At 46.2% G+C, this 27,943-nt stretch overlaps 1 protein-coding gene across 1 annotated transcript in view; it reads right to left on the reverse strand.

Moving 5' to 3' along the window:
• Positions 1–27,943, reverse strand: part of Ulk4 (unc-51 like kinase 4) — a 275,070-nt gene that overhangs the window by 204,793 nt on the left and 42,334 nt on the right. Inside the window, exons 18-21 of the mRNA XM_038324151.1 lie at positions 27,704–27,787; positions 19,205–19,366; positions 18,767–18,949; positions 3,784–3,911 (exon numbers count right to left, since the gene is read on the reverse strand). Of these exons, the coding sequence (XP_038180079.1) occupies positions 3,784–3,911; positions 18,767–18,949; positions 19,205–19,366; positions 27,704–27,787 (557 nt within the window). The remainder of the gene's footprint in view (positions 1–3,783; positions 3,912–18,766; positions 18,950–19,204; positions 19,367–27,703; positions 27,788–27,943) is intronic.

A 27,943-nucleotide genomic window follows, 5' to 3' on the forward strand; every position in this document is an offset into this window, starting at 1 on the left:
CAGCACTGGCAGTGACAACACCCACTGGACACCCTGGGCGTGGAACCTCACCCACTCACATTTGCCCGAATATCAAATGTAAATCCAAAGTGATGGTGCATTTGCTGTCAGAGACATTTCCTGGCTCGTTCCTGAAGGCTGCACACTAGGATTTCAACAAGCAATCATCAAGATTTGTAATTCCCTCTTCTGTTGATATGGAGCACCCTCTCTCTTCTGAGTTCTCTATCACAGCCAAGAACCACTGGGCGTAGCAGTAATATCAAGTTCAAAAAATTGAAACAAGCCCAATTAGACTCCAAAGAGTAAACAGGAGGCGGGCTGCCTGAAGAACAGGGGTGGGGAAACGGGGATATGAGAGGAACAGGGCAGCCATGCGTCGCCTTCATTTCCTTAGCTCCTCAGTTCCCCAAGCCTCCATCCCAGAACAGTCGCGATGAGTCTTCCTGCGCCCCAGGTAAAAAGATCGCTAGCAGATCAAAGGGAAGCCACACAGGACCTGTCCCTCTCCTGCACAGCTTTAGTGGCAAAGGAGTTAGCCTTCCACTGCAGTACCTGCTCCAGGTCCCCATCTTCCCCCTGCAAGGCCCAATTCTCCGTGACAGAAGGGAGTCATGAGTCACAGGCTGACCCTCCATTTCCCTCCCAGCAAAGCTGGACCACTCCTGAGGCTTCCCAGCAGCAGCAGTACCAGTGCCTGACGGAGAGCTGTCTTCCATTCCCAAGGCAACGGCCCAATTCCCACAGAAGAGAAGTGTCAGAGGTCCGGCAACCAGCACCCCCTTCTCTGCACCCCAGACCTACTAATGCAGAGTAAAGAGAGACTTGAATCTCCCGGGAAGCAAAGCATGCAGAACATCTTAACGCCACCCAGAGAAGTGAAGAGCTGGAAATCCTAACACGACCCAGCTGGACGTGAGCAGACAGCAGTGCAAGTCCCATGCTGTGAGGATCTAGCAAGCTACGGACGCCTTTTTAAAAAGCTTCTATAACGGGGTAAGCACGCAAAGGTGGCTGCTGCCCACGCTTGATGACCGCGTTCCATCCTCAGGACTCAGAAGGTAAAAAGGAGGGAACCGACACCCAGAAGGTGTCCTCTGACCTCCACATGTATGCTTGGGGCATGCACGACCCCGACCCTCAAAAAATAAGAGTCAAAACTTAAAATTTCCAAAAAGCACTGAAATTCTCTTAAATCTAATGAAAGAATTTAAACTCTTAAATTAAAAAAAAAATCATAAAAATGAACCAAGTGAAAAATGCAGAAACATCACTAGATGGGCTCAACAGTGTAGAGAAGAGGAAGTCGTGCCGGGGATTTGAGAGGAGAGTTTGGAATTATAAAGCCTAAAACCCAGAGGGAACAAAAGACACAGGACCTGGTAACAACAGGACAATCAACTAACACCTTAGACGTGTGTCATCAGAGTCTCCAGAGGGGAGCTGAGGGCAAGAGGGCTTCAAAGGGATTTTTAAAAGTCGTGGCTGAAAATCAAATTCACTCCCAAGATATGAATCTAGAGATTCAAGAAACACTCCCCAAAGATTTTATATAAAACTTCTGAACTTTGATGGTCAGAAAGCATCTTTGAAGGGTAGAGAGAAAAGACACACCATGTAGAAAGGAATGTCAGCCACCAAGACTGACCTGAGACCAGGACAACTAGCAGCCGGAGGGAGGGGGCGTGTCCAAAGAATCAATAACTCACCTAAGGAGGGCAATGGAAGCAGCTTCAGTAACGGGAGGAGGCCCCTCCCACAGTGAGGCCCCTCCCACAGCAAATGTAATCTGTCTTTGCCCTGTGTGTGTGCACACATGTGTATACATACCTCTGTCTATGTGTGTGCCTGTGTGTTTGTGTGCCTGTGTCCCCATACCCATGGAGGCCAGAGATCACACTTGGGTATTGGTTCTCTGAAACCACCCCCTCAGTTCTTGAGACAAGGAGCCTCTGGGGCTCCAGGGACATTTTGCAGTCCTGCCTTCAGAGCGCCTGGTACCCCAATTCCAGCCCTTCCCAGACTTCTGTCTTAGGTCTGCCTCTTCCCTTGTAGACAATAAGGCACCTTAGCTGCTTTCCCCCTGCTGGGCGAGGGAGTTATTGACCAGCTTCTCAGCATCAAAGCACAGCTTGAGGTGACAAGTCCCCCTGGTCACCATCTTCCACTCTGCCTCAGTCCCCCACGTCACCCTAGGTCAATCAAGCTCCACAGAGAATGCCAGCATCTAGAAGAAGCCTGCTCCAACTTCCTGAGTTAAAACTCATCTGTCCCAGGCCCCACCAGGATTCCTGGCACTTGGTGTGTGAGATTTCCAGAACCTGCTCTGTGTCTTCTGGAGGCTGTGACCTGTATCCCTGAGTCTTTGCCACTGGCTCACAGGCTTTAGAAACAGTGTCCCTGACAAAGCATCTCTTTTTCAGTTTCGTTGATGTTCAGAAGCCTCTCCCAGAGTCACAATGACAGAATTCTCCTGTCTCGTCCATTAGTTGCTTTGCTGCAAGCTGCATGGTCATCCAGTACTTTCTCCTTCAAGGCTTCCTACGCTGCTGTCCTCACGGCTCAGTGAATGACCGAGTGCTACAGACAAAGGTAGGGGGAGAAGCCTTTCTCCTTAAGGATGAGGTGAGGCTCTGTCCCTCACAATCTGGCCCCAGGATTACACAGCATCCACACAGGAGAAGCCACACTTCGGGGTCGCATGACCTCAGGGACTGGTGTCACACTGAGGCCATCCCTGCTGCCGTCTGCACCGTGCCCAGGCCACCCTGCTCACTGCATTGCTCCAGAGTGTGCAGTGGGTGCTTCTTCAGGCTGCACTACATACACTACTAGACGCTTAGGAGTCCCAGCAGAGACTTCAGCCTCAGCGCTGCCCTGGGAGGGGTCACAGAGCAGGATCTGCCACATGAAACTGCCACCATCGTCCCAAGGACACCAGTTGCTGAGAGTGCCGACAGTCCCTCATGGGAGGAAGTGGAGGGCACGAGCCCTAACTGAACATTCCTTGGGGTATCCAGGAGGTCTGTAATCCCACCTCTCGGGGAGGCTGAGGCATGAAGATCACAACTTCAAGGCTAGCCTGAGCTACACAGTGGGTTCTAGGGCAGCCTGGACTATACAGGGAGCTCCAGGCTCCAAATGAAAAGATATTGACTAGATTTTCAGGACTCTCTGGACCCCAGTAGAGCAGAGCTGAGGAGGAATGTGGGTGAGAATGAGCCAAACACAACTAGAACTTTGGGGGTGCCCAGGACAGCTCTTTCTCTGACAGGAAGGGTGAAACAGAGAGGACGCCCCGTGTGGTAGTTCACACCTGCAACCCCAATACTGGGAAGGCAAAGGCAGAGAGTCCAAGAGTTCAAGGCTAGCCTGAACTACAAAACCAACCCCTTTCTTAGATAGATAGATAGATAGATAGATAGATAGATAGATAGATAGATAGATAGATAGATAGATAGATAAATCTCAAAGTGACAGATGGACACCTAGCCCAGGGTTGTTCTGGCAATCCCACCCCCCTACCATGGCGCCTTCAGCTTCTCAACCTAAGAGTCTTTCAGGGAAACTTTGGTACCCTGAAGGCACAAAGCCCTTGAGACCTTACTTGTTTGTGCTCAAGATCCTCTCTGGGCTTACAAGCTAAAGATACAGACAGATCAAATGCCCGGTAAAGTTTAGAAAAGGCTTTCAATAGCAGACACATAAAGGCCAGTAAGTTGTCGCCAAGACACTACAAGCACTGATCAACAGCCCCAACAGACTCTGGGGCGGAGCCCATACCTCGCTTGGCAGCTCAGCAGCAGCATGTCCCGGTTGTAGATCAGGATGTAAAGCAGCACCAGGACGGCTTTGGCTCGGATGGCAGTGGACGGACTGTCCAGCAAACGGATTATCGTAGACACGAAGTCCTGAGGAGAAATGATGGAGAGGTCAACCCAATAGTCATGGACTGCAGCGATCAAACAAGAGGCAGGCGATAAAACCTCATCAGCTGTGTGTGTCTGTGTTCTCAGTTTGCCAAAACCACGAGTGATACTATCTCACTTAAACCTGAACTTAGCCAGTGTGTGTTGACAGAAGCAATCGATTCTCACAAGGTCCCAGTTGTCAATTGTTGGCCTTAATTCCTGAGCAAATGGAATTCTATTTCCTATATACCTACATCCTGTAACAGGGTCATGAGAAGTGTCAGAGGAGGGGACATGGGAGGGGCTGCAGGGAGGAGAAGGGAGGAAAAGGTAATATATTTTAATTAAAAATATGTTCAAAATTTTTTAAAAAAGGGTAAATCTTCAAATGGTGAATGATTTGCTCAAATTCTGAGTGGAGTTAAAATCTAGCCCAGTTGAAAAACAAAGCCTCAAGGATATAACAGGAAGTGTGGCAGGAAGTAGCTGGACCAGCTGGAGGACAGAGGAGCATGAAGACCTGAGTCCCAGCAGGGGTGCACACGTCCACATTGACATAGCTCCTACCCTGAGTGACAGAGCCACACCCGGTGATCGGACACAAACGTAAACACGGTCTTTACTTCAAGGCTCACAGCACCGAGCAATGCCAGTGACACTTGCCAGTCAGAATGAAACTGAGGCAGGTTCTGGACCCATAGGTGCGCGCACACACACACACACACACACGTGTGTACACACACATATGCATGTACACACACACGCACACACACGTGTGTACACACACATATGCACGTACACACACGCGCACGTGCACAATCAAGCTGCCTCCCAATAGCTCTGGGCTGTAACAATGGCTGCACAGTACAGGGACAACAAGTGAGAACCAAAAGTTTGTTTCCCAAGGGGAACATCCTGGGGTTGGACAGCAGACCCGAATTCAGCCTGAGATTAAAACTGATGTTAAATCCATGCGTGCATCTTCCCTAGAAGTTCCTGGTTTATTTTTAAGGATAATCAGTCAAGAATTAGAATTAAAGAGGCATACCTGGTCACATTTCAGGAAGTGAGAAAATTTACAGCACAGTTAGGAGACCCAGAAGCCAGGAAGTGGTAACGCCATTAGCTCAGGTGCAGGAATAGGCAGCCTTCCACACCAAGCACCAAACATATGCTCACCCTATTCTGACAATCCTCACCACCCTAGCCATAACCCTCACCACACTAGCCACAGCCCTCACCACATTAGCCAGACTCACAACTTTCCTGACTTCTTCATGCCTTCCCCCAGATACAACTATAGGCTTTGGATCCCTCCTGAGTCCCTGCATGTTGTGTATATGAGTTCCTACACTCTCTGGACCACACCTGAGTCTCTCTGGATCACACCTGAGTCCTGTACTCTACAGAGTCAATACAATTCCCATTAAACTCCTACCACAAGTCTCTATAGACCTTAAAGAACAATACTCAGCTTCATATGGAAAAAGAACAAACACAGGATAGCTAAAACACTCCTGTACAATGAGAGAACTTCTGGAGGCATCAACATCCCTGATTTCAAGCTCTACTACAGAATTATCATAATAAAAACTGCATGGTATTGGCACAAAAACAGACAGGCGGATCAATGGAATCAAACTGAAGACCCAGGTGTAAATCCACACACCTGTGTTCATCTGATTTTTTGAGACAGAAGCCAAAATTATATAATGGAAAAAGGAGCACATCTTCAACAAAGGATGCTGGCATAACTGGATATCAACATGTAGAAGAATGCAAATATATCTATATCTCCCATCCTTCACAAAACTCAAGTCCAAGTGGATCAAAGACTTCAATATAAATCCAGTTACACTGAACCTGATTGATAGAAGAGAAAGTAGAAAACAGCCTTGAACGCTTTGACACAGGAGATCACTTCCTAAATATTGCCCCAGTAGCACAGACATTAAGAGCAACAATCAATAAATGGGACCTCCTGAAACTGAAAAGCTTCTGTAAAGCAAAGGACACGGTCAACAAGACAAAATGACAGCCTACAGAACAGGATAGGATCTTCACCAACCCCACATCGACAGAGGGCTGATTTCCAAAATATACAAAGAACTCAAAAACTAGACATCAAAAAGACAAATAATCCAATAAAAAATGGGGTACAGATCTAAACAGAAAATTCTCAACAGAAGAATCTGAAACGGCTGAGAAATACTGAAAGAAATGTTCAACATCCTTCGTCATCGGGGAAATGCAAATCAAAATAGCTCTGAGATTCCATCTTATGCTTGTCTGAATGGCTAAGATCAAAAACACAAGTAACAGCTCATGCTGGAGAGGATGTGGAGCTAGCTCCTAGCTAATATCCCTAGCAACAATGAGTATGTAGCCTGAACTGGCCATCCCCTGTGACCAGGCAAGACTTCCATGGGAGGGATTGGGACACCAACCCAGCTATATAACCTTCAAATTACAGTCTGCCCTGCATGGGATGTGCTGGAAGAAGGGTGGCACAGAAACTGTAGGTGCCTGGTCCAGCGTGAGACCCAAGAGAGGGAGCCCACCCCTGACATTGCCTAGAATGCAGGAACCCAGAGGCTGGGTGTTCCAGAGACCAAACATGGCTGGAGAGGGAAAGAAACGTCAATGTACAGATGCCTAACAATATTGTGCCACACTCACAGATTGGTGCCCAGCCCCGTAGTCAAGAGAGAGACTCCATCCAGGAACTGACGGAAACAGATGCAGAGACCCACAGCCAAACACTAGGCTGAGCTCGTGGAATCTTGCAGAAGAGGGGGAGGAGGGATTATAGGAGCCAGAGAGAGTGGTCAAGGACATCACAAGAAAACCCACAAAATCAACTAACCTGGCTCACAGAGACTGAACCAACAACCAAGGAGCCTGCATGGGACTGACCTGGGCCCTCTATATATGTTACAGTTATGAAGCTTGGTCCTCTTATGAGATGCATAACAGTGGGAACAGGGCTGTCTCTGACTCTTTTATTGGCTTTTGGAATCCTATTCATCATAAAATTTTCAAAAATGTATGAACTCACAATATGCATGTTTTTCTATTAATAATACTGGTGATAAACTTAGTAAACTTTTAGTAAATATAGGGATTTTTGAACAAGACTCGTTTTACCCCGTACCCTACCAAAACCCACAGAAAGAGGTCCTATAAAATGGCCTGTGCCACCGTTGATCTCAGGAGGAGAGAACATCATGGTCTCTGCCAATGCTCTTGGCTTCAGCTGAACACAGAGCTTTTGTCTTTTCTATCAGTTAGCCCAGGACCCAGGGCTGGTGACGCCACTGAGCACCCAAGGCGTAGATGCCACACAGTTATGAAGAATGTCCAGAGACAAGGGCCACACTGCATGAAGCTGTGTCTTCCTGTATGGATTACTATTTCTTCCAGCCCAGCGGAACTTACCCAGCCAGGGGCTGTTTTCCCTAAGCAGTCAGAGCTGACTTGGTGACAGAGGGCAGCTGGTTCTGCTGGGTGCTTGAATCCATTCCCAGCCAGAGGTGCAGAGTTACATTACTACCTTCCTCGTTCAGACGCAGATGGCAGAGAAAGAAGCAGAATTAGAGAAGGAGGGAGAGACAGAGAGAAAAAAGCAGTTAAAGGAATACACAGAGGACAGGCAGACGAACAGGCAGGCAGGCAAACGGACAGGTAGGCAGGCACATTTGCTTATATTCTTAATGGAAGATGAAAGCAGGCGATGTAACAGAAAACGTTATGCTTGAGAATGGAAACAAGCATCCTAGTTGTGGTTTCTATTGCTGTGCTAAAAAACAAAAAACACAACCAAAGCAATCTGGGAAGGAAAGGGTTTATTTCATCTTACAGCTTACAGTCTATCACAGAGGGGAGCCAGGGCAGGAACTCAAGGCTGGAACCTGGTGGCAGGAACTGAAGCAGAGGCCATGGAGGGGTGCTGCTTACTGGCTTGGTCCCCATGGCTCACTCACCCTGCTTTCTTACAGAAGCCAGGACCATCTGCCCAGAGGTGGCACCACCCACCGTGAGTTGGGTCCTCCCACATCAGTCTTTAAAGACTCATCTACAGGCCAATCTGATGGAAGCGTTTTCTCAGTTAAGATGCCCTCTTCTCAGAAACGTCTAGATTTGCACCAAGTTAACAGAAACCAAGCAGTATACAGGTGTGTGTGTCTGTCTGTCTGTTTGTATATGTGTGTGTATGTGTGTGTATGTGTGTGTGTGCGTGTTGCCACAGCACACATGTGTACAAGTCAGAGAGTAACTGTTACAAGCCAGTTCTCTCCTCCTGTGAGGGTTCTAGAAACCGAGCTCAGGTTGTCAAGTTTGTGGCAAAAAGTGTCTTTAACTGCTGAGCCGCCTAACAGGCTTCAGGTGGCTCTTTCTGAAGCAGAGGAGGTGGGATGGCCATACCCAAATGTGCACGTGGAGGCGAGAGGAAGACTTCAGGTGCCAGCTTTATCTCTGCCTTTGAGACAATGTCTCCCAACTGAATCCGAAGCCAGTAGCCAGTGAGTCTGGCAGCCACCACGCCCCTCACACCAATGGAGGACCTACACCCAGCTTCTTGAGTGCAGGACCCAGGTCCTCACACATGCTACCAAGTGCTCTTACCCACTGAGCCATTTCCCCAGCTGCCAGTTTAATATTTTAAATGATGATAAAACAGATTAAGTATTGGGAGTGGGAAAGTCAAGGTCATTTTGAGTTACAGAGGGAGTTCAAGACCAGCCTGGGATACTAGAAACCCTGCCTGAAAAGAAAAAGCAAATTGAACTATTTTATAATACACTCCAAATTAAAAACAATGAAGTCAATGCCTAAGTCTCTGTGGGATCAGCAGCATCACAGAGCGGAGCATGAGAGAATGTGAAGCGTATTGACTAACCTGGTTGTGCATCCCTACATGAGACTGTCCCGAGTACAAACACACACACAAAGAATTGTATTTGAAATTATATTAATATTACCATCCTGACCAAGCATTCTAAAACAGTAAAATTACACCACATTAGAAACCAAGATTTTTAAGTTAAATTTTAAAAAAACTGACATAAACATGTAGTTAGAAATGCCACCACAAGCAGGTGACATATTTTTAAATAGATGTTCTCTGGCTTCGTCAATCAAAAAGACTAGAAACTATAGCCAGCCCAAGCCCAAGGAGAGCCCCTGCCAGTCTCCTTGGAGAGACAGACTGCTCAGATCCAGAGACAAGACATTCAAGCCAGAAACAACTGTCACATCACACAGCAAGACGCAAGGACCACAGGAGTCAAGACGCAACACCCAGGAGGCAACTCACAGCCTTTAGAAGAAGCGGTGTGTACCGACACGCCAAATCATAAATCTGTGTGAGCATGAGAATATCACAGACGCAGCCTTTGGAGACCGCTAAGCAACCAACTCATTATTTTGAAAACCAGTAAACATATGAACAAAGTGTTTACCCTGCCTTTGCTCCAGGAAAATGCACCAGATTGCTCCTCCGCCGTCTCTCCAACAGAGGAACACTGTGGAATAAAGACAAGCAACAGGGCTCGGAGCCCAGCAGAGCCAGCGGAGCCCAGCATAGACAGACAGCACTGAAGGCTGCTGAAGCCTCCATAGTTGGTGCAGATTGTACTAGAAGCACCTGGAGCCAGTGCTGCTCCACACATCAGAAAAGAGGCAGCTAAGTGATGACTGTCTCCTCCCCCAGGAATCCAAGCCTGTAAACACACAGCACAGGACACACACCATGTCAAAGAAGGCCCTGTCTTTACAGCGTTTGCTAGGTTCAACCAGCAAAATCCAGGTGGGCAAAAGTCCACAGAACTCTGAATCCTTTGAACAAAAAGTCTATTATGGAGATGGAAAAAGATGTAAGGGGTCCCTCAGGGCCGAGAGGAGGAAGTAGACCTGTGAACCTGAGGCCGGAGGCTTGGTTAGATCCCCGTTCAAACATCTAGCAAAGAGTCACGTGTAAGACAATGAAGAAACCGTAAGCCTGACGGATATCAAGGACTGACAGGGCTGGCGAGATGGTTAAAGGTGCTTGCAGCTGATGCTGATGATTTGACCCCAGGAACCATGGTGGAAGTAGAGACTGGACTTCTGCAAGTTGTATTATGACCTGTATTACGACATGCATGCTGAGTGTAGCGGCATTTCATTTGTATTTTAATAAAGCTTGCCGGGCAGTGGTGGTGCACGCCTTTAATCCCAGCACTCAGGAGACAGAGGCAGGTGGATCTCTGTGAGTTCGAGGCCAATCTGGTCTAAAATTAGTTCCAGGACAGGCTCCAAAGCTACAGAGAAACCCTGTCTCGGAAAAACCAAATAAATAAGTAAATAGATAGATAAATAGATAAACAAACAAACAAATAAATAAAGCTTGCCTGAAGATTAGAGAGTAAAACAGCCCCACTGGTCAGCCTTACAGACCAGGCAGTGCTAACAACACACCTTTAATCCCAACAAGCACACTAGCTTGCCATAGAAACCAGGCAGTAGTGGTGCACTCTTAATCCCAGCCTCAGAGGAAGGAGACAGTTCTCAGACACAGTCTCATTCTGAGATTCCTGGAGGCAGGATCGCCATTTCAGACTGAGGTTGAGGTAAGAACCAGTGGCTGGCTGCTTTGCTTTTTGGATCTTCAGGTTGAACCCCAATTTCTCTCTCTGAGTTTTTATTCATCGTGCTTCAGCTGAGGTGTGGAACCTCATCTATAGATATGATTATAGGCACGCGCGTGCGCTCACACACACACACACACACACACACACACGTACAGGTAAAAAAGACCTAAGTCAATACTGTTTTGTGACATGGTGAATCAGGAAGTAATTGAACAATGACATGGAGTCAGGGTATTTTGCAGAGGGAAGGAATGTACTTGAATCAATTATATTAGTTGTGTGTGTTCGACTGCTTGTGACCGGTACATATGGGGCCTAAGTCATTCTGCCAAATTCATATTTGAAGCTTTTCATCAGACACATGTGCCTGAGTCTCCATCACCATGGCTACTCCTCGTGCTATTTCCAGTTCCTCATCCCACTTGGAGACGCAGTGAGTGTACAGGGGTTACTTGCAGCAGCATGAGTGTGTGTGAAGAATTACAGACAGGAGCATGGGTAGCTCAACGGCAACGACATCACCAAAAGGCCCAGCCTAGCTGTGGACTTCAAAAATCTGCCGTCTTTGCATGGTGCAGGCTGCTCAACAGACTGGAGGGCCCTCCCTTCAGCCATCATTATTGCTTCTGTAACCTTGGGGATGGAGGAGCCTTGTGAGTCTGGTCAGCTTCAGGGACTCCTGAGACTTGTGAGTTGTTTACTTTCTGAATGTTAACCAGCCTGTCTCAAATCCCAGGAAATTGCTACAAAATATCCCCACCTTGCATGCACATGCAAGCACACCAAATACAAATGTGCATACGCTACATGCATACATATGCAAGAAAGTAACCAAGCATGTCCATGCAAAGCCAAAGGAACAAGGGTTACCCTGTAACACAGAAAACTACTAAGCAGCTGCTCTTCTGTTTCAGCCAAACACCATAAAAAGCACAGCTGGTTCCATTAGTAAAGGACTGCAGGGTCTTAGACCTCACCTGATCATGACAGGGCACCCCAGCACTATCCCCTGACAAAGCAGTGCCAACGAAGGCCTATGGAAAGCTGGGGCTTTTACCGCAACTCTGTGACAACCAGGACCCCTTCCCCAGCTGTGTCCCCCTTCCCCTGCTGGATCCCCCTTCCACAGCTGGGTCCCCCTTCCCCAGCTGGGTACCTCCTTCCCCTGCTAGGTTCCCCTTCCCCAGTTGGGTCTCCCTTCCCCTTCTGGATCCCCCTTCCACAGCTGGGTCCCCCTTCCCCAGCTGGGTTTCTGTCCCCAGCATTGCTGTCAGAGCACACTGGATGGGGATCCACAGCTTGCTTATGTGCAGCAGTAGCAAACTTCGTCCCTTTCCATGTGACTGTCACCAGGAGGTGCAGAGTAGGAAGCCTACATCTGCATCCCCTTCTGTCAGTGATGCAAGTCCCATCCCGACATCAGCATTAGCGCAGATCATCTCCAGGAACCAGCTCCCTGCCAGCCAGCCAGGTGCCCATCATAGAAGACAAAGTGGAAAGCCTCTGCCAGTGCCATAAGGGACTCACTTGTCCCCCAAGTCAGGTATCAATGACCTCAACAAGGAACCTGAACGGGCTGCCCAACCCAGTAGTGAGGAGACAATGCCTCCTTCCCCATGCTAGTGTGGTGTCAGATAACCTACAAAAGTAGGAATTTAATTGTCCACCCAAGACTCTGTGTACATATTGAGTTTCAATGCTCAAGACGAAAGCGCCCTGCTGTAAGTCAGCACAACTGGGTAAGTGTGGCTCCACCCAGCTGTGTTCTTAGGGCTGCATTTCTGCCATGATGAGATACCGCTTACAAAATGTCAATGCCCGTCCCATGAGATGGTTCAGTGGGCAGGCATTTGCCAGGAACTCAAGACCCACATCAGTCACTAGAACATGCATGAAGGGGAGGACCAGATCCACACAGCTGCCTCTGACTTCCACACACATGCCACGGCACATGTGCACACGCAATCACTTACACACAGTAATAAAGTTTAAACAAAAGAAGAACGGGCCCTGCCTTTGCCACAATGATTTGAGCTCATCTGATCTCAGAAGGCAGGCAGTGGGGGACCTGGTTGGTACTTGGGGGAGAGAAAGGACCGATACTAATTGGAACTCAGCAATCACCCTTTTTCTACCAATTCATTCATGTTTTTAGGAGACATGGCCACAGCTACATGGCTTGAAACAATTAATGCATCTCATTGTCCTGATTTTGCAAAAATATTACGCAGTATTGTACTGAGAGTTTAAAAAATAATTCTGCTAAAACCCACAGCCTCTCTGACCACAGTCACACAGTAAAGTTACCGAGGGTGACTCTGTCTGTACGATGATGGGAGCATTTCATAACCTGGAAAACTGAATAGCAAACCTGACACAGATTGACAAATGGCACTTGCTTGCAGCCATAGCCTCTGAGCAACACTGAACTGGAATGCAGACGAGTGCTTGGCTCTGTGTTTAGGCTTTCATATATGGAGCTGCTGGTGTCAAGTGTCACCTCCACAGAGTCTATAACTGCCTGGGAAACAGGCCTCCAGAAACAGGAAGGATTGGAAGAGCCCACCTACTGTGGGTGGAGCCAACCGCTGGCCTGGATCCTGGTCTGTACAGATGGAGAAGGAACAGAGTGGCCTAGAGTCATGGCTCTCTGCTTCCTGGCTGTGGATGATGTGAGCAGCAGCAGCTTTGAGCCCCTAACCCCTGGCTTTCCCGCCATGATCTACCATACCCTTGACCGTGAGCTAAAATGAACCCCTTCCCTTAACTGTGACTGCCAGAGAATTTTATCACAGCAACAGAGACTAAGGGCCCACACAAGTATATTATTAATGAAATAATTCTAACTTCAGACATTTAAAAAAAAACAAGAGACAGCATTTAATACAGTAGGACCACAGCCAACAGTGGGTTTTAATGGCCCTGTTCCACCATCCTCCATTGAGATCTCAAAGCTCTGTCTTGAGAGTGAGGGTGCTGCCCAGGGGCAGAGGGCATCGCCCTAGTGTGTGTGAGCCCTGGATTATTGCCCAGCACAGAGTGAGGGAGTGGATGGATGATGGGTGGATGGATGGGTGGATGGATGGATGGATGATGTGGAATTTCCCTCTGTATACTGTGATTACCATTAATGAATATAGAAACTTCTTTGTACCTATAGGAGGACAGAACTTAGCTAGGCAGAAAAAAAAACTAAGCTGAATGCTAGGAGGAAGAAGGGCAGAATCAAAGAGAAGCCATGGAGACGCTGGAGACAGACACCAGTTGGAAACTTGCCAGTAAGCCACAGCCACATGGCGATACACAGATTAATAGAAATAGGTTAAATTAATACGTAAGAGTTAGCCAACTCAAGAAGCTAGAGCTAATGGGCCAAGCAGTGATTTAATTAAGACAGTTTTCTGTGTGATTATTTTGGTTCTGGGCAGCCAGGACGAACAAGCGGCCTGCTGCTACAGATGGATGGATGGATGGATGGGTGGGTAGATGGGTGGATGGATGGGTGGGTGAGTGGGTGGGTGGGTGGATGGATGATATGGGATTACTCTCTGTATGCTGTGAAAATGTTTTATTACCATTGGTTAAAGAAGCTGCTTTATTGGTTAACAAAGAAGCACAGAATAGAGCAAGGCGGGAATTCCAAGAAGAGACAGAGGAGAAAAGAAGGTGAAGTCAGGGAGATGCCATGTAGCTGCCAAAGGAGACAGATGCACATCCACCAGAACCTTACCAGTAAACCATGAACCTCGTGGTAAAATACAAAGAATAGGAATGCGTTAATTTAAGATGTAAGCGTTAATTAAAATGAAACCCTAGCTAATAGGCCAAGCAGTGTTTTAATTAATACAGTTTCTGTGTGATTATTTAGGGTCTGGGCTGCCAGGAAACAAACAAGCAGCCTCTGCCTACAGATGGATGGATAACGGGTGGGTAGATGGATGGGTGTGTGGATAGATGGGTGGGTGGGTGGATGGATAGATGGATAGGTGGGTGGGTGTAGTGATGAGCAGTGGGCAGGCCTGCTTTTCATCCCACCTGGCTCCCGGCCACCGGCTAGCTTTACACCCGAAATAACAACACACAAACTGTATTTATTTAAACACTGTCTGGCCCATTAGTTTCAGCCTCTTACTCACATCTTGACTAACCCATATCTAATAATCTGTGTAACACCACCAAGTGGTGCCTTACCGGGAAGATTCTAGTGTATGTCCATCTTGGGCCGGAGCTTCATTGCGTCTGGCCCAGAAAGCAGAGGCATGGCGATTTATTAACTTCCCTTCCTAGCATTCTGTTCTGTGTACTCTACCCACCTAAGGGCTGGCCAATCAAATGGGCCAGGCAGTTTCTTTATTAACCAATGAAATCAACTCAAACAGAAGACCCTCCCACATCTCATGTAAAACAAAGCACAAGATGGGTTGAATGCACAGGGCCTAAAGGGCAAACAGGAAGACTAAGGCCATATATAGCCAATATTGCAATAAATTTATGGGGCCGTGACCTGCTACAACAATGGAATACCCAGATTAACATTCCTGCAGTCTCAGGAACTCATAATTCTGGGAAGGATGTAATAAAGTATATGTATAAAGGTCACAAGCCATTCAGGCTGTACAAGAACATAAAGCAGCTAACAAACCTTTAGAGGTACCAACAGCCCTACCTTTAAAATGGCTAACTGAGAAGCCAATATGGGTTAAACAATGGCCTTTAGCTGAAGATAAATTACAGGCATTGGAACAGCTGGTACAAGAGCAACTAGATGCTCACCATATTGAGGAATCAACCAGCCCTTGGAATTCTCCTGTGTTTGTTGTAAAAAAGAAATCTGGTAAATGGAGAATGGTGACAGATCTAAGAGCTGTCAACAAGGTAATTCAACCTATGGGCCCACTACAATCTGGAATTCCTTTGCATTCTCTATTACCAAAAGGATGTCCTCTTATAGTTATTGATTTGAAAGATTGCTTTTTCACTATACCTTTACAAGAAAAGGATAAAGAAAAATTCGCCTTCACAGTGCCTACTTTTAATAATTCTCAGCCTACTAGGAGATATCAATGGACTGTCCTCCCACACGGTATGCTCAATAGTCCTACATTGTGCCAATATTTTGTAAGTAAGCCATTGAAAATAATTTGTAAGCAATTTCCCAAGTCCATAATTTATCATTACATGGATGACATTTTGTTATCTAATTCAAATAAAGATACTTTAGAAAGGATGTTTGAAGAAATAAAGTCTTGCCTAAATTGGGATTACAAATTGCCCCTGAAAAGATTCAAAGAGGAAATTCTATTAATTACCTAGGTTACAGAATAGGGTTAGAGAAAATTAAAACGCAAAAGGCTCAAATTAGGAGAGACCAGTTACAGACTCTTAATGACTTCCAAAGATTGTTAGGAGACATTTCCAGTCTACGACCAGCTGTTGGGATAACACCTGACCTAATAGTTAATTTAAACAAAACCTTAGATGGTGATAAAGAGTTGAATAGTCCCAGAAAACTGACAGCTGAAGCAGAAAAGGAACTGACAATGATTGAGGAAAAATTAGAGGAGGCACATGGGGATAGGGTGAACCCAAATCTTAGCTGCATCCTAGTCATATTGCCTTCCAGAATTTCTCCTACAGGGATTTTAATGCAGAGGGAAGATATTATTTTAGAGTGGATATTTATACCTAATAAACCAAGTAAAAAAATAAAAACTTATGTGGAAAAAATCTCTGAATTAATTATAAAAGGTAAGCTGAGACTTCATCAACTAGCAGGAATTATAGTGCCTTTTACTACTGAGGAAATAAAAAAGTTATGGGAAGACAATGAACCATGGAAAAGAGCTTATGCTAATTTTTTGGGAGAAATTAATAGCAACTATCCCAAAAGTGATAGACTTAACCTCATAAAGAGAACTTCTTGGATTCTTCCTAGAATTGTAAATGATGCTCCAATAACTGGAGCCCATACATTTTATACTGATGCAAATAAATCAGGGAAAGCTGGTTACAAGTCAGATGAATTGAGTAAGGTGGAACAAAGCCCTTATAATTCTGTCCAGAAGGCAGAATTATATGCCATTCTTATGGTGCTAAGGGACTTTAAAGAACCTCTTAATATAGTTACAGATTTACAATATGCAGAAAGAGTTATTTTACATATTGAAACTGATGAATTTATTCCAGATGACACAGAGTTGACTTCATTGTTTATCCAGGTACAAGACGTAATCAGGAATAGGCTTTGTCCAATGTACATAACACACATCCAGTTCCATACGGGTCTGCCTGGTCCCCTAGCACAAGGTAACGCTGAAATTGACCAATTATTGATTGGAAGCGTGTTGCAGGCCTCAGAATTTCATAAAAAACATCATGTCAATAGTAAAGGCCTAAAGAAAGTTTTCCATTACATGGCAACAAGCTAAGGACATTATAAAGAGATGTCCTACTGGTTCTTTCTATAATCAAACACCATTGCCTGCAGGGAGTAACCCAAAGGGTACTCAAAGGAATGAAATCTGGCAGATGGATGTGTTCCACTTTATGGAATTTGGTAAATTAAAATATGTACACCACACCATAGACACATATTCAGGTTTTCAATGGGCTACTGCCCTGAGCTCAGAAAAGGCTGATTCAGTAATCACACATTTATTGGAAGTTATGGCCATCATGGGTATACCTGCACAAATAAAGACAGACAATGGTCCAGCATATATATCTAAGAAAATGAAACGCTTTTTTGATTACTATAATATAAAGCATATTACAGGTATACCAAATAATCCTACAGGTCAGGCAGTTATAGAAAGATCAAATTGTACTATAAAGGATATGCTAAACAAACAGAAGACCCTCCCACATCAGGTGGGTAGAAGGAAGGATGGGTGACTCAGATTTTAAAGTGTATTTTCCCATCCCTGGACCAGGCAAACAGATTGCTATGGGGAGTATTCTTTTTAAGAAGTTTGGAAATACTACACAACCAAGGACATGCATGCCTTGACTCACTGCTTTACAAATGTGTGCACAAGCATGGTCTTTTTTAACAGCTGGCACCTCACCGTACACATGCTTACACAGGCTTCTGAAGTATTAGGTTCAAATCACTCAGCAGACACAGCATTCACCTGCAGACACTGAGGCAGCAGGGCTAAGTGCCTGCGTTCCCAACACACCAGTCATAGAGGTGATGGTAGCACACATCACTCTTCAGAAGGGCAAGGACTGACATACGGAGACAGGCATAGCCGCCGTGCAAACTGGATGTCAAAAACAGGGCCAGAAGGCTTTAAGTGGGGACACAGGTTAGAGAGGAATGGACATAGCCAGAGGGGACGGAGATGGAGGGCGGTGGGGGGGTTCCCCTTAAGGAGAACACAGCACACGGGAATGCCTTGACTCACTGCACAGACACAGTGTGAACGGGAATGAGCCGGGCTGCACAGACACAGTGTGAACTGAGCACACGGGAATGAGCCAGGCTGCACAGACACAGTGTGAACTGAGCACACGGGAATGAGCCAGGCTGCACAGACACAGTGTGAACAGGAATGAGCCGGGCTGCACAGACACGGTGTGAACAGGAATGAGCCGGGCTGCACAGACACGGTATGAACAGGAATGAGCCGAGCTGCACAGACACGGTGTGAACAGAGCACACGGGAATGAGCCAGGCTGCACAGACACGGTGTGAACAGGAATGAGCCAGGCTGCACAGACACGGTGTAAACAGAGCACACGGGAATGAGCCGGGCTGCACAGACACGGTGTGAACAGAGCATACGGGAATGAGCTGGGCTGCACAGACAGACACGGTGTGAACAGAGCACACGGGAATGAGCTGGGCTGCACAGACACGGTGTGAACAGAGCACACGGGAATGAGCCGGGCTGCACAGACACGGTGTGAACAGAGCAAACGGGAATGAGCCGGGCTGCACAGACACGGTGTGAACTGAGTAGCATGAGGACGCCCCGGGAGCTCTGCTATTTCTCCTCACTGAAACAAGATGGCAGGAGCCAATGCTGGCGTCTATTTAATCACCCAAAGCGGCTGCTTGCTTCTTGGACTGAATGTTCTGAGGGACATGCAGGGTCTGCAAAGGTTAGAAGGCCTCCTTGGTGTGACACCTGAGCCTAGGGGGCTGACATTTCACGCTGAATGCACAGCTGTGGGAAGACCGCTGTTTCCAGCGAAGCTGAGCACAGACACACACACCTTTTCTTGGATCAACCGCTGCAGGTGAATCCCACAGGACAGCATGGCCGCGAACAGCGTCAGCATGTACTGCTGCACTTTGCAGATGGCAGAGGCCAGGGCGCCGATGACAGCATTGAGCCCCACCTTCTCAATGACGTTCTGGAAGGCTGTGGGAGACTGGCGTGTGATTCTGCACAGGGCCTGCAGGAAGACGAGCACAGATCCGTCACAGACTCTGCGGGTGCTGGGCACCCTCACCCTACAGACGCCACAGGGCCCTGCTCAACAGAGGGGGCACGAACCCTGCCGCTTTGTCACTCCTGTTAGAGCCATGAAGTCGAACATGTGAATGAATGCGCATGACCGTAACCCACGGCCGTCAGGGGCGTCCACACTCAGCTCCAGAGAGTTTTAACCAGGAATGAATGAACAACCTCCAGGGATGCTTTACATTACCGATATGGCCGTTATCCTCAGAGAGTCCACGGTGGAGTGTCTGAACAAGTGCCACAGGACAGGCCCGACTTCCCCAGTGATGAAGCCTTGCGCCTGGGCAGAAAATGTTGTGCAAACATTCTCGATAATCTTGGCCGCCATGTGATTGACAACACGCTCTTCCTGAAGAATGAACAAAGAGCAGAGAGAGTAAAACAGACCTGCTTCCCCAAGGTCTTCAGTGTGAGAAAAATGTATTTATGGTTTCCTCAGACGTACTCGGAATAACATTCTGATCGTTATGAAGCTGCTTCAAAGAGCCACAGGTTCACCAGCAAACCTGGAGAACATGACCTCCACAAACTCAGTGGGAAGCAGAGCAGCTCTTCACCTGGTTTAAATAAAATCAAACAGGAAAATGACCCAGACATTAAGAAACACAGTGCAGTGTGGAAAGCAGACAACGGGTCCACTGTAAGGAGCTATCGGAACAGCCCTCTGAGCTCAGCCCCAGCTTGCAAGGGTCTGGGGACTCTCAGCACGAGCACACCACTCAAACACAGGATCGGACAGTCCTAGCAAAGACATGCCCACAAGGGTAACAAAATCACACCCAGATTAAAATGAACATCAGCCCATCAAACTGTTTTCAGGAAGCACAGACCTGCTTAAAGGGGCCAGAGGACCAGCTCAGCAAGTAAAGGTGTTCACCGCCAATCCTGAGTTTGATTCCTGGAACCCACATAGTGGAACATGAGACCAGTTCTCCCAAGTTGTCCTCTGACTGCTGAATGCACATCACAGCACGTGGTGTCCACGAGTGTGCACATCACGGCACGTGGTGTCCACGAGTGTGCACATCACGGCACGTGGTGTCCACGAGTGTGCACATCACGGCACGTGGTGTCCACGAGTGTGCACATCACGGCACGTGGTGTCCACGAGTGTGCACATCACGGCACGTGGTGTCCACGAGTGTGCACATCACGGCACGTGGTGTCCACGAGTGTGCACATCACGGCACGTGGTGTCCACGAGTGTGCACATCACGGCACGTGGTGTCCACGAGTGTGCACATACACCAGGGAATGAATGACTGAACCAATGAAAAGCGCGAGTGCTTAAATGACGCAAAGCTTCAGCACTCGACGACAGGCCACACTTTGGCTGACGGCTCCTTAAACATCTTAAACATTCCCAAGCAGATAGCAGAGTGCAGCCCTGCATGAGGAAACTCAAGGCGGGGAGAGGGGCCAGCTGTCTTGAGAGCAGGAGGCCCTGTGATTGTCAGAACACATATAAAAAGGGCCAGGCATGGCAGTGGGGCTGGAATTCCACTGCTGGGGAGGTGGAGACAGGGGGTCCCTGAGAGCAACTCTCCAGCCAGCCCAGCATACTGGGCAAGTTTCAGGCTCAAAATAAATAAATAAATAAATAGAAATGTGTGATGCTGGAGGAAGGAAAGCTAAAGTTGTCCTTTGGCCATACACACACACACACACACACGCATGCACATGCACACACAAACACACATGTGCACATACACACAAAAAAATCAATTAATAAAAACTAATAGATTTAGTGGAAAGGTCTTCAGTGATTGTTACAATACAGCCTATACATTCAACTTGGAAGAAGAAAGACTAAGAAAAAAGTAGAAGACATAAAAATGACTCCAGCAAAAAATCCAAAGATAATGTGATATTTCATATACTCTGGATAGGGCTGAAGAGATGTCTTAGTGGTTAAGAAAGAGTACTGTTCTTTCAGAGAAACCAAGTTCTATTCCCAGCATCATACTGAGAAACTCACAACTGCCAGTAATTCCAGACCCAGGGAATACAATGCAGTCTGCTCTCCTCTGTCCTCCTTGGGCACTGCATTCACACACACACACACACACACACACACACACACACACACAAATAATTTTTAAAAATTTAAAACAACATTGCTACAAAGGGTATGAGACTATATTATTCCAGTCATCCTTGATGGACCTCACAAATCAGTACTACTAAAAAAGTAAATAACGCAACACCTGGGAAAGGTCTTTGTGAGACACTCCTCAAAGCACAGACAAGCTCTATGCCACAGGAAAGCCCTGGAGGTCCAACGCCCTGTGGAGGATTTTTTATTGACTGTTTTCATCTAGCTGAACATAAGAAAACAGATGCAGCAAGGAAATCCTGTGAAAGTGACAGAAGTATGCGGGCAGGCAGTAGAAACATTGTTGCCGGCCAGAAGTAGAAACATTGTAGCAAGTATGCGGGCCTACTTAAAACATGACCAGACTCATAGTGGAATAACCCCCCCCTCCCCCCCATGTAACACAGGCAGAAAGGTCTCCAGTGGAATTCATCACCCAGATCATTCATACAAGAGAACATGAGAGGTGTCTCGGCTGGAGCCCCCCACCATGACTTCAGAGAACTCATACTGGAAATAAATTTTGAAAGAGCTGAATCTTAAAGACGCTGCAGCTGGAAGGCCCATGTTGCTGCAGCTGGAAGGCCCGCGTTTAGGGAGCACACAGGAAAGTCTGCTGGGGATGGACAACAGATGTGAAAGGTTTCTAGGGTATCAACCCTAAGCAAATATGATCGATCGTTAATCTCAACTAACTGCATTTAGAATCAACTAGGAAACTCACCCTTGAACAAGTCTGTGATGTCATGTCCAAAGACAATTAGCTAAGGAGAAAAGTCCTACTGCTCAAGTACGTGATACCATACTATGATCTGAGATCTTAGGTTGAGAAAAAAAAGTTAAAAAAGGAAAAAATGGAAAGAAAAGAAAGTCAGAATTCTTCGTTCTCTGCTTCCTGCTGCACTGAGAAGTAAAGAATTGAGGAGTCCAAGCCACAAGTTCCCATCATTGTGGAGCTGCCTGCCCCCACGCCTTCCCTGCTTTGGTGGACTGCATGCCCTCAAACCGCAAGGCAAAATAAACCCTTCCTCCCTCAGGCTTCACCAGCTGGAGATTAACATAGCAACAGAGGAGAGTAACTCAGCAAAGCACAGAAGAACTTAGTCTAAAATGAAACCAATATACTAAGTGTGGGAACCCTTCAGCAGGCTCTCCCCCTTGTTGTGTTTATGAGAACTCACACAGAAGAGAGCTCCTTCTAAAGCTAGAGTGTGACAGACTATTCAGAGAATACTCAGGCCTCACTAAGCATGAAACCCTTCTAAAATTAATATTGGTTAGTGTAATAAATATGGAAAGATCAATAGCCAGATGGCGCAGTTTTTCAGGAAACAAATATTTTTTTAAAAAATTATGACCTTAATAAATGTGGGAAATCCTTCAGTTAGAGCTGTCACCTTGTTGATTTTCAGACGGCTCCAATGGTAAGAACTTTACAAATGTAACCCACTGTAGGAAGGAGAACTCACACGGAGGGAACATCCACACAGGTGGCATGAATGTGGAGCAGCATACGCAGTGAGTACGGCTGTGCCCTGTAGACATGCCGCCCCATCTTCAACATGGGAAAATCATGAGGAAAAACCGTAACTAGGTTTGTTTAGAGATTTTTGTTTTACTGAACATTTGACAATACAAAAAAGAAAGCTATAAAGTTATCAATAAAAGTTTTCCTTGTTATTTAAATTAAATCTTCCTTTAGAAGAAATCTTTGAATAAAGAAAAGGGGACGTTTCCAGAAACCAGGTAGCCCTCCCTCAACAGCAAAAGGAGAGAACACAGCTCTGAATCACTATGACCCAGCAGGACTCCTCAGTTTAGGAGCATGCCTGTGGGAAGTGGAGCATTTCCCCAAGAGCTGTGCTAGATGCCTGTGCTCTGGTACAGAAGAAGCCTCTGCCCACAGTGTTCATTTTAACTAGAAATACACTTGTTTTATCTAGATGGAGTATTGAATAGATGTCAGAACACATTCCAAGAATGAAGCTGTGTAGAAAATTCTGAGTGCTTGTGAGGAAACCCGAGAAAACAAGACAAGAGTTGAGTCTTAGGACCTTAGCTTCTTCAAACACAGAATTATTCTTGGAATATTGATGTGGGATGTCCTTCTGTATATGTGTTGCGTTTAGTGGTTGATGAATAAAGCTGTTTCAGCCTATTGCAGGGCAGAATAAAGCCAGGCAGGAAATCCGAACAGAGAAATCTCTCAGAGAGAGAGAGAGAGTAGGTGGAGTAGGGGAGATGCCATGTAGCTGCCAAAGGAAAAAAAACGCCAACTGCCAACCAGAACCTTACTGGTAGGCCACAGCCTTGTGGTAATCCATGGATTATTAGAAATGGGATAATTTAAGATGTAAGAGTTAGCTAGAAATATGCATAAGCTATTGGCCAAACAGTGTTGTATTAATATAGTTTCTGTGTTATTATTCGGGTCTGGGCGAGAAATGAACAAGTAGTCTCCTTCTATGAAATGGTGCACCAATTGGGGGCAACTGCATCCACATAAAACCAGGGAGAACTGGGAAGGAATTCTAGACACAAAAGAACAGAGTTTAGCACAGCTTCTTGGTAGCCCCATTTGGGGTGGGGATGGACTCTGTTTGCTGGCAGTGAGCAGGGGCACCGCAGCTCCTTTAAGAGAAGGCTTCTTGGTTCATGCTAGTTGCACAAACAGCTCTGGCTCTTTCAGGAGGCCAAGCACTTGAATGGGGTTTGTGAGCAGCCTGCCACAAGTTACTGGGTGGTAGCATAGGCCAACTGCCTCCCAGAGTCCCAGAGCTGGCAGTAAAGGCGCCTCCACCATATTGAAAGGCTGAGAGCGGCAGAGCCAGCATCCAGGGCCACTGAGACCAAGCTGCTCACCATTTTAAAGGTTCCTGGTTGGGAAATGATTGCAGATAAGCAAAAATAAGATTCAGACAAAAATAAATCTCACAGTACGTTCCAAAAATGTACGTAGGCTTGGGAGAGAGAGAAAAGTGTAGACAAGACTACAGAGAGTCATGGAGTAAAGGAGTAAAGGAAACAAAATAAATATTAAAAAGTAATAGAGGAAAAATAAGCCATGTAAAGATGAAAAATACACAGAGAAGGGCTGGAGAGATGGCTCAGAGGTTAAGAGCACTGGCTGCTCTTCCAGGGGTCCTGAGTTCAATTCCCAGCAACCACATGGTGGCTCACAACCATCTATAATGGGGTCTGGTGCCCTCTTCTGGCCTGCAGACATACATACAGACAGAATATTGTATACATAATAAATAAATAAATCTTTTTAAAAAATACACAGAGAGTTTGGACTATGTATATTATTGTTTTCTGGATTTTTTTTTTTTTGACTGCTGAGAGACATTTGATTGTGGGGGCTACTAAGCTAAACCAACATAAAGGTATCTTGACTTCAAGATACCTTTGAGTCTAAGGATATGTTACTTTAGAAAATAGGTTCTGCTTGTGCTTCACAGAAGATAAGAACCTATGGTTCCTTCCAGGCTACCATAGTTTGATGAAACCCTCTGAAAGTTCTCTGCAAACCCTAAAAACATTTCACAAACAAAAAGCAGAAAGCAGTTTGGAGAAAACTATGCCAAAACTCCAAAAATGATTATTTATAAATGTTTGTTTTCATTTAAAAAGGGGTTTGGTATAAATTGTTAATGGTCACAGTCAATCTCTTTAAAAAAAAATAAGGAAGATATGATATAGCAATGAAAACTTTACATTGGTACGGACTGGATTTACATTGGTCCTGGATGCATCAGGCAGTTTTGTTATCCCAGGGGCCACTGCACCCTAGCTCTGGGAGAACACGTGTCCTATGTCACATTCTGCAAGGACTCTATCAGTGTGCACCCTAGCTCTGGGAGAACACGTGTGTCCCATGCCACATTCTGCAAGGACTGTATCAGTGGGGATCTCACTGCCAAAACCACACTGAACTGCTTCTCCAATTCAGATAATCTTCATAAATTATAACAAATCTTGAACCTTCCCCCAGACACACATATACATGTCAAGTCTTATGTTTACATGCATACACACACAACACATATAACTCAGGGTATAAAAATGCAAGCGTGTTTATTGGCACAGGAGACCACTTCCTAAATATAATCCCTGTATCACAGACACTGAGAGAAACAACTAATAAATGGGACCTCCTGAAACTGAAAAGCTTCTGTAAAGCAAAGGACATGGTCAACAAGACAAAACGACAGCCTACAGAATGGGAAAAGATCTTCACCAACCCCACGTCGGACAGAGGACTGATCTCCAAAATATACAAAGAACTCAAGAAATTTGTCATCGAAAGAACAAATAATCCAATAAAAGAAATGGAGTACAGACCTAAAGTCTCAACAGAGGAATCTAAAATGGCTGAAAGACACTTAAGGAAATGCTCAACATCCTTAGCCATCAGAGAAATGCAAATCAAAACAACTCTGAGATTCCATCTTACACCTGTAAGAATGGCCAAGATCAAAAACACTGATGACAACTTATGCTGGAGAGGTTGTGGGGGTAAAGAGAACACTCCTGCGTTGCTGGCGGGAGTGCAAATTGGTACAGCCCCTTTGGATGTCAGTATGGCGATTTCTCAGAAAATTAGGAAACAACCTTCCTCAAGACCCACCCAGCAATACCACTTTGGGGTATGTATATATCCAAAGGATGCTCAATCATGCCACAAGGACATGTGCTCAACTATGTTCATAGCAGCTTTGTTTGTCATAGCCAGAACCTGGAAACAACCTAAATGCCCCTCGACCAAAGAATAGATAAGGCAAATGTGGTACATTTACACAATGGAGTACTACACAGCAGAAAAAAAATAATGACATCTTGAAATTTTCAGGCAAAAGGATAGATCTAGGAAACATCGTATTTGAGTGAGGTAACCCAGATCCAGGAAGACAAATATCATATGTACTCACTCATAAGTGGTTTTTAAACATAAAGGAAAGAAAACTAGCCTACAAATCACAATCCCAGAAAACCTAGACAACAATATGGATCTAATCTATGTGTGAAGTAGAAAAAGACAAGATCTCCTGAGCAAATCGAGAGCATGGGGACCATGGGAGAGGGTTGGAGGGGAGGGGAAAGGAAGGGAGAGGAGCAGAGAAAAATTTATAGCTCAATAAAATCAAGACTAAAAAGAAAAAGAAGCAAGTGTGTTTCTAAAACACAAAACTTTATCCAAATTTTCAAATTGTTAGTAATAATTTAGTGATCAAATAGTATTCTCGTGGGGCTGGAGAGATGGCTCAGCAGTTGAGAGCACTGACCGTTCTTCCAAAGGACCTAAGTTCAATTCTCAGCAACCACATGGTGGCTCAGAACCATCTGTAATGAGATCTGGTGCCCTCTTCTGGCCTGCAGGTGTACATGCAGGCAGAACACACTATATATAATAAGTAAAAAAGATCATTAAAAAAAAACACTTCAGGGCTATCAAATAGTATTCTCCATATTAGCTTATGTGCAAAACTTGCATACAGAGATTGAAAGTCAAAAATAAGGAGCAGAGGACCCACTCTCTCACAGTGGAGCTACGGAGCTCACCCCAGTAAACTGCGATGCCCATGCCCACTCTCTCACAGCCACGAAGCCCACCCTAGTGACCTGCAATGCCCACACAAAGCCTGACTCCTAACACCTCTGGGAGTCCCCGCCCCAAATGGCCAGTCTCAATGAGACCAGTGGCCACATATAATCTTCTCCCTAATGACAGTGAGTGCCACCCCTCATCTGTCCAAACAAGACTCCACACACCCAGGACACATTTTTGTAGTAATTAATGTCTTTAGCCTCTGGCTTTTCCTTGGGTGGAACCGTGTCAAACGGCATCGATAGACGGGCCACCAACCTGCTAGGCCAGTTTCTAAGCACTCTGCACGGTGACACGGAAGCTACAGGACAATGGGTCACAGGGCGGCCATCTGTGTGGAGCTCGGGACAACAGCAACAAGCTCCTCATGGGGCAGGAGGGCTCACAGAGGACTGCGCACATCTGCCTGCTGAGCTGCCCTGGAAATATCTTGGACAGAGGCGGGGTAATTAACAGCATCTTATAGAGCAGTGGTTCTCAGCCTTCCTAACGCTGTGACCTCAGTCCAGTTCCTCACGCCGTGGTGACCCCAGCCATAACATTATTCCGTTGCTACTTCATGACTTTTGCTACTGTTACAAATCATAATGTAAATATATGATATGCAGGACTCCTGATATGCCACCCACAGGTTAACAACCACTGCTGCAGAAGACGGTCAGGCCATGCTGTCCATATTTCCCATCTTTTTCCCCGGCTCCCAAGACAGGGTTTCTCTGTGTAGTCCTGGCTGTCCTGGAACTTACAGAGATTCACCTGCCTCTGCTTCCCGAGTGCTAGGTTTAAAAGTGTGTACCACCATACCTGGATTTCCCGTCATCTTTTAAACAGGGCACTTAAACAAGGATGCCAGCTTGCCCGGGTTATTTAAATTCAGGAGCAACACTCAGCTGACAAGCAAGCCCGACTGCTGCAGGCTACGCTCCTCGCCTGGAGGGTGACTGCAGTTGCCAGGTCTGTGGAGAACAACAAAGGCTCCTTACCCCTTCCCGCAGGCACCTCATCAGCACAGTGTGCGCAGCCAAGGGCACAGTCCAGCAGTCCCTGGGGTGCTGGTTCTTTTCTTCCTAAAACAATGAAGGTAAGGCAGTGAAGATGGCACCAAAAGTTCTTCACCCATCGAGCAGAAGCCTCCAACCCACATCTGAAGCTGTCCAGGTCCCAGAGAAATCACCACTGGCTCCTGACCCCGGTCTCCTGCTGCCATGTGCACACAGCATGTC

The sequence above is a fragment of the Arvicola amphibius genome, chromosome 3, assembly GCF_903992535.2.
Source record: "Arvicola amphibius chromosome 3, mArvAmp1.2, whole genome shotgun sequence".
In the NCBI taxonomy this organism is placed as follows: Eukaryota; Metazoa; Chordata; class Mammalia; order Rodentia; family Cricetidae; genus Arvicola; species Arvicola amphibius.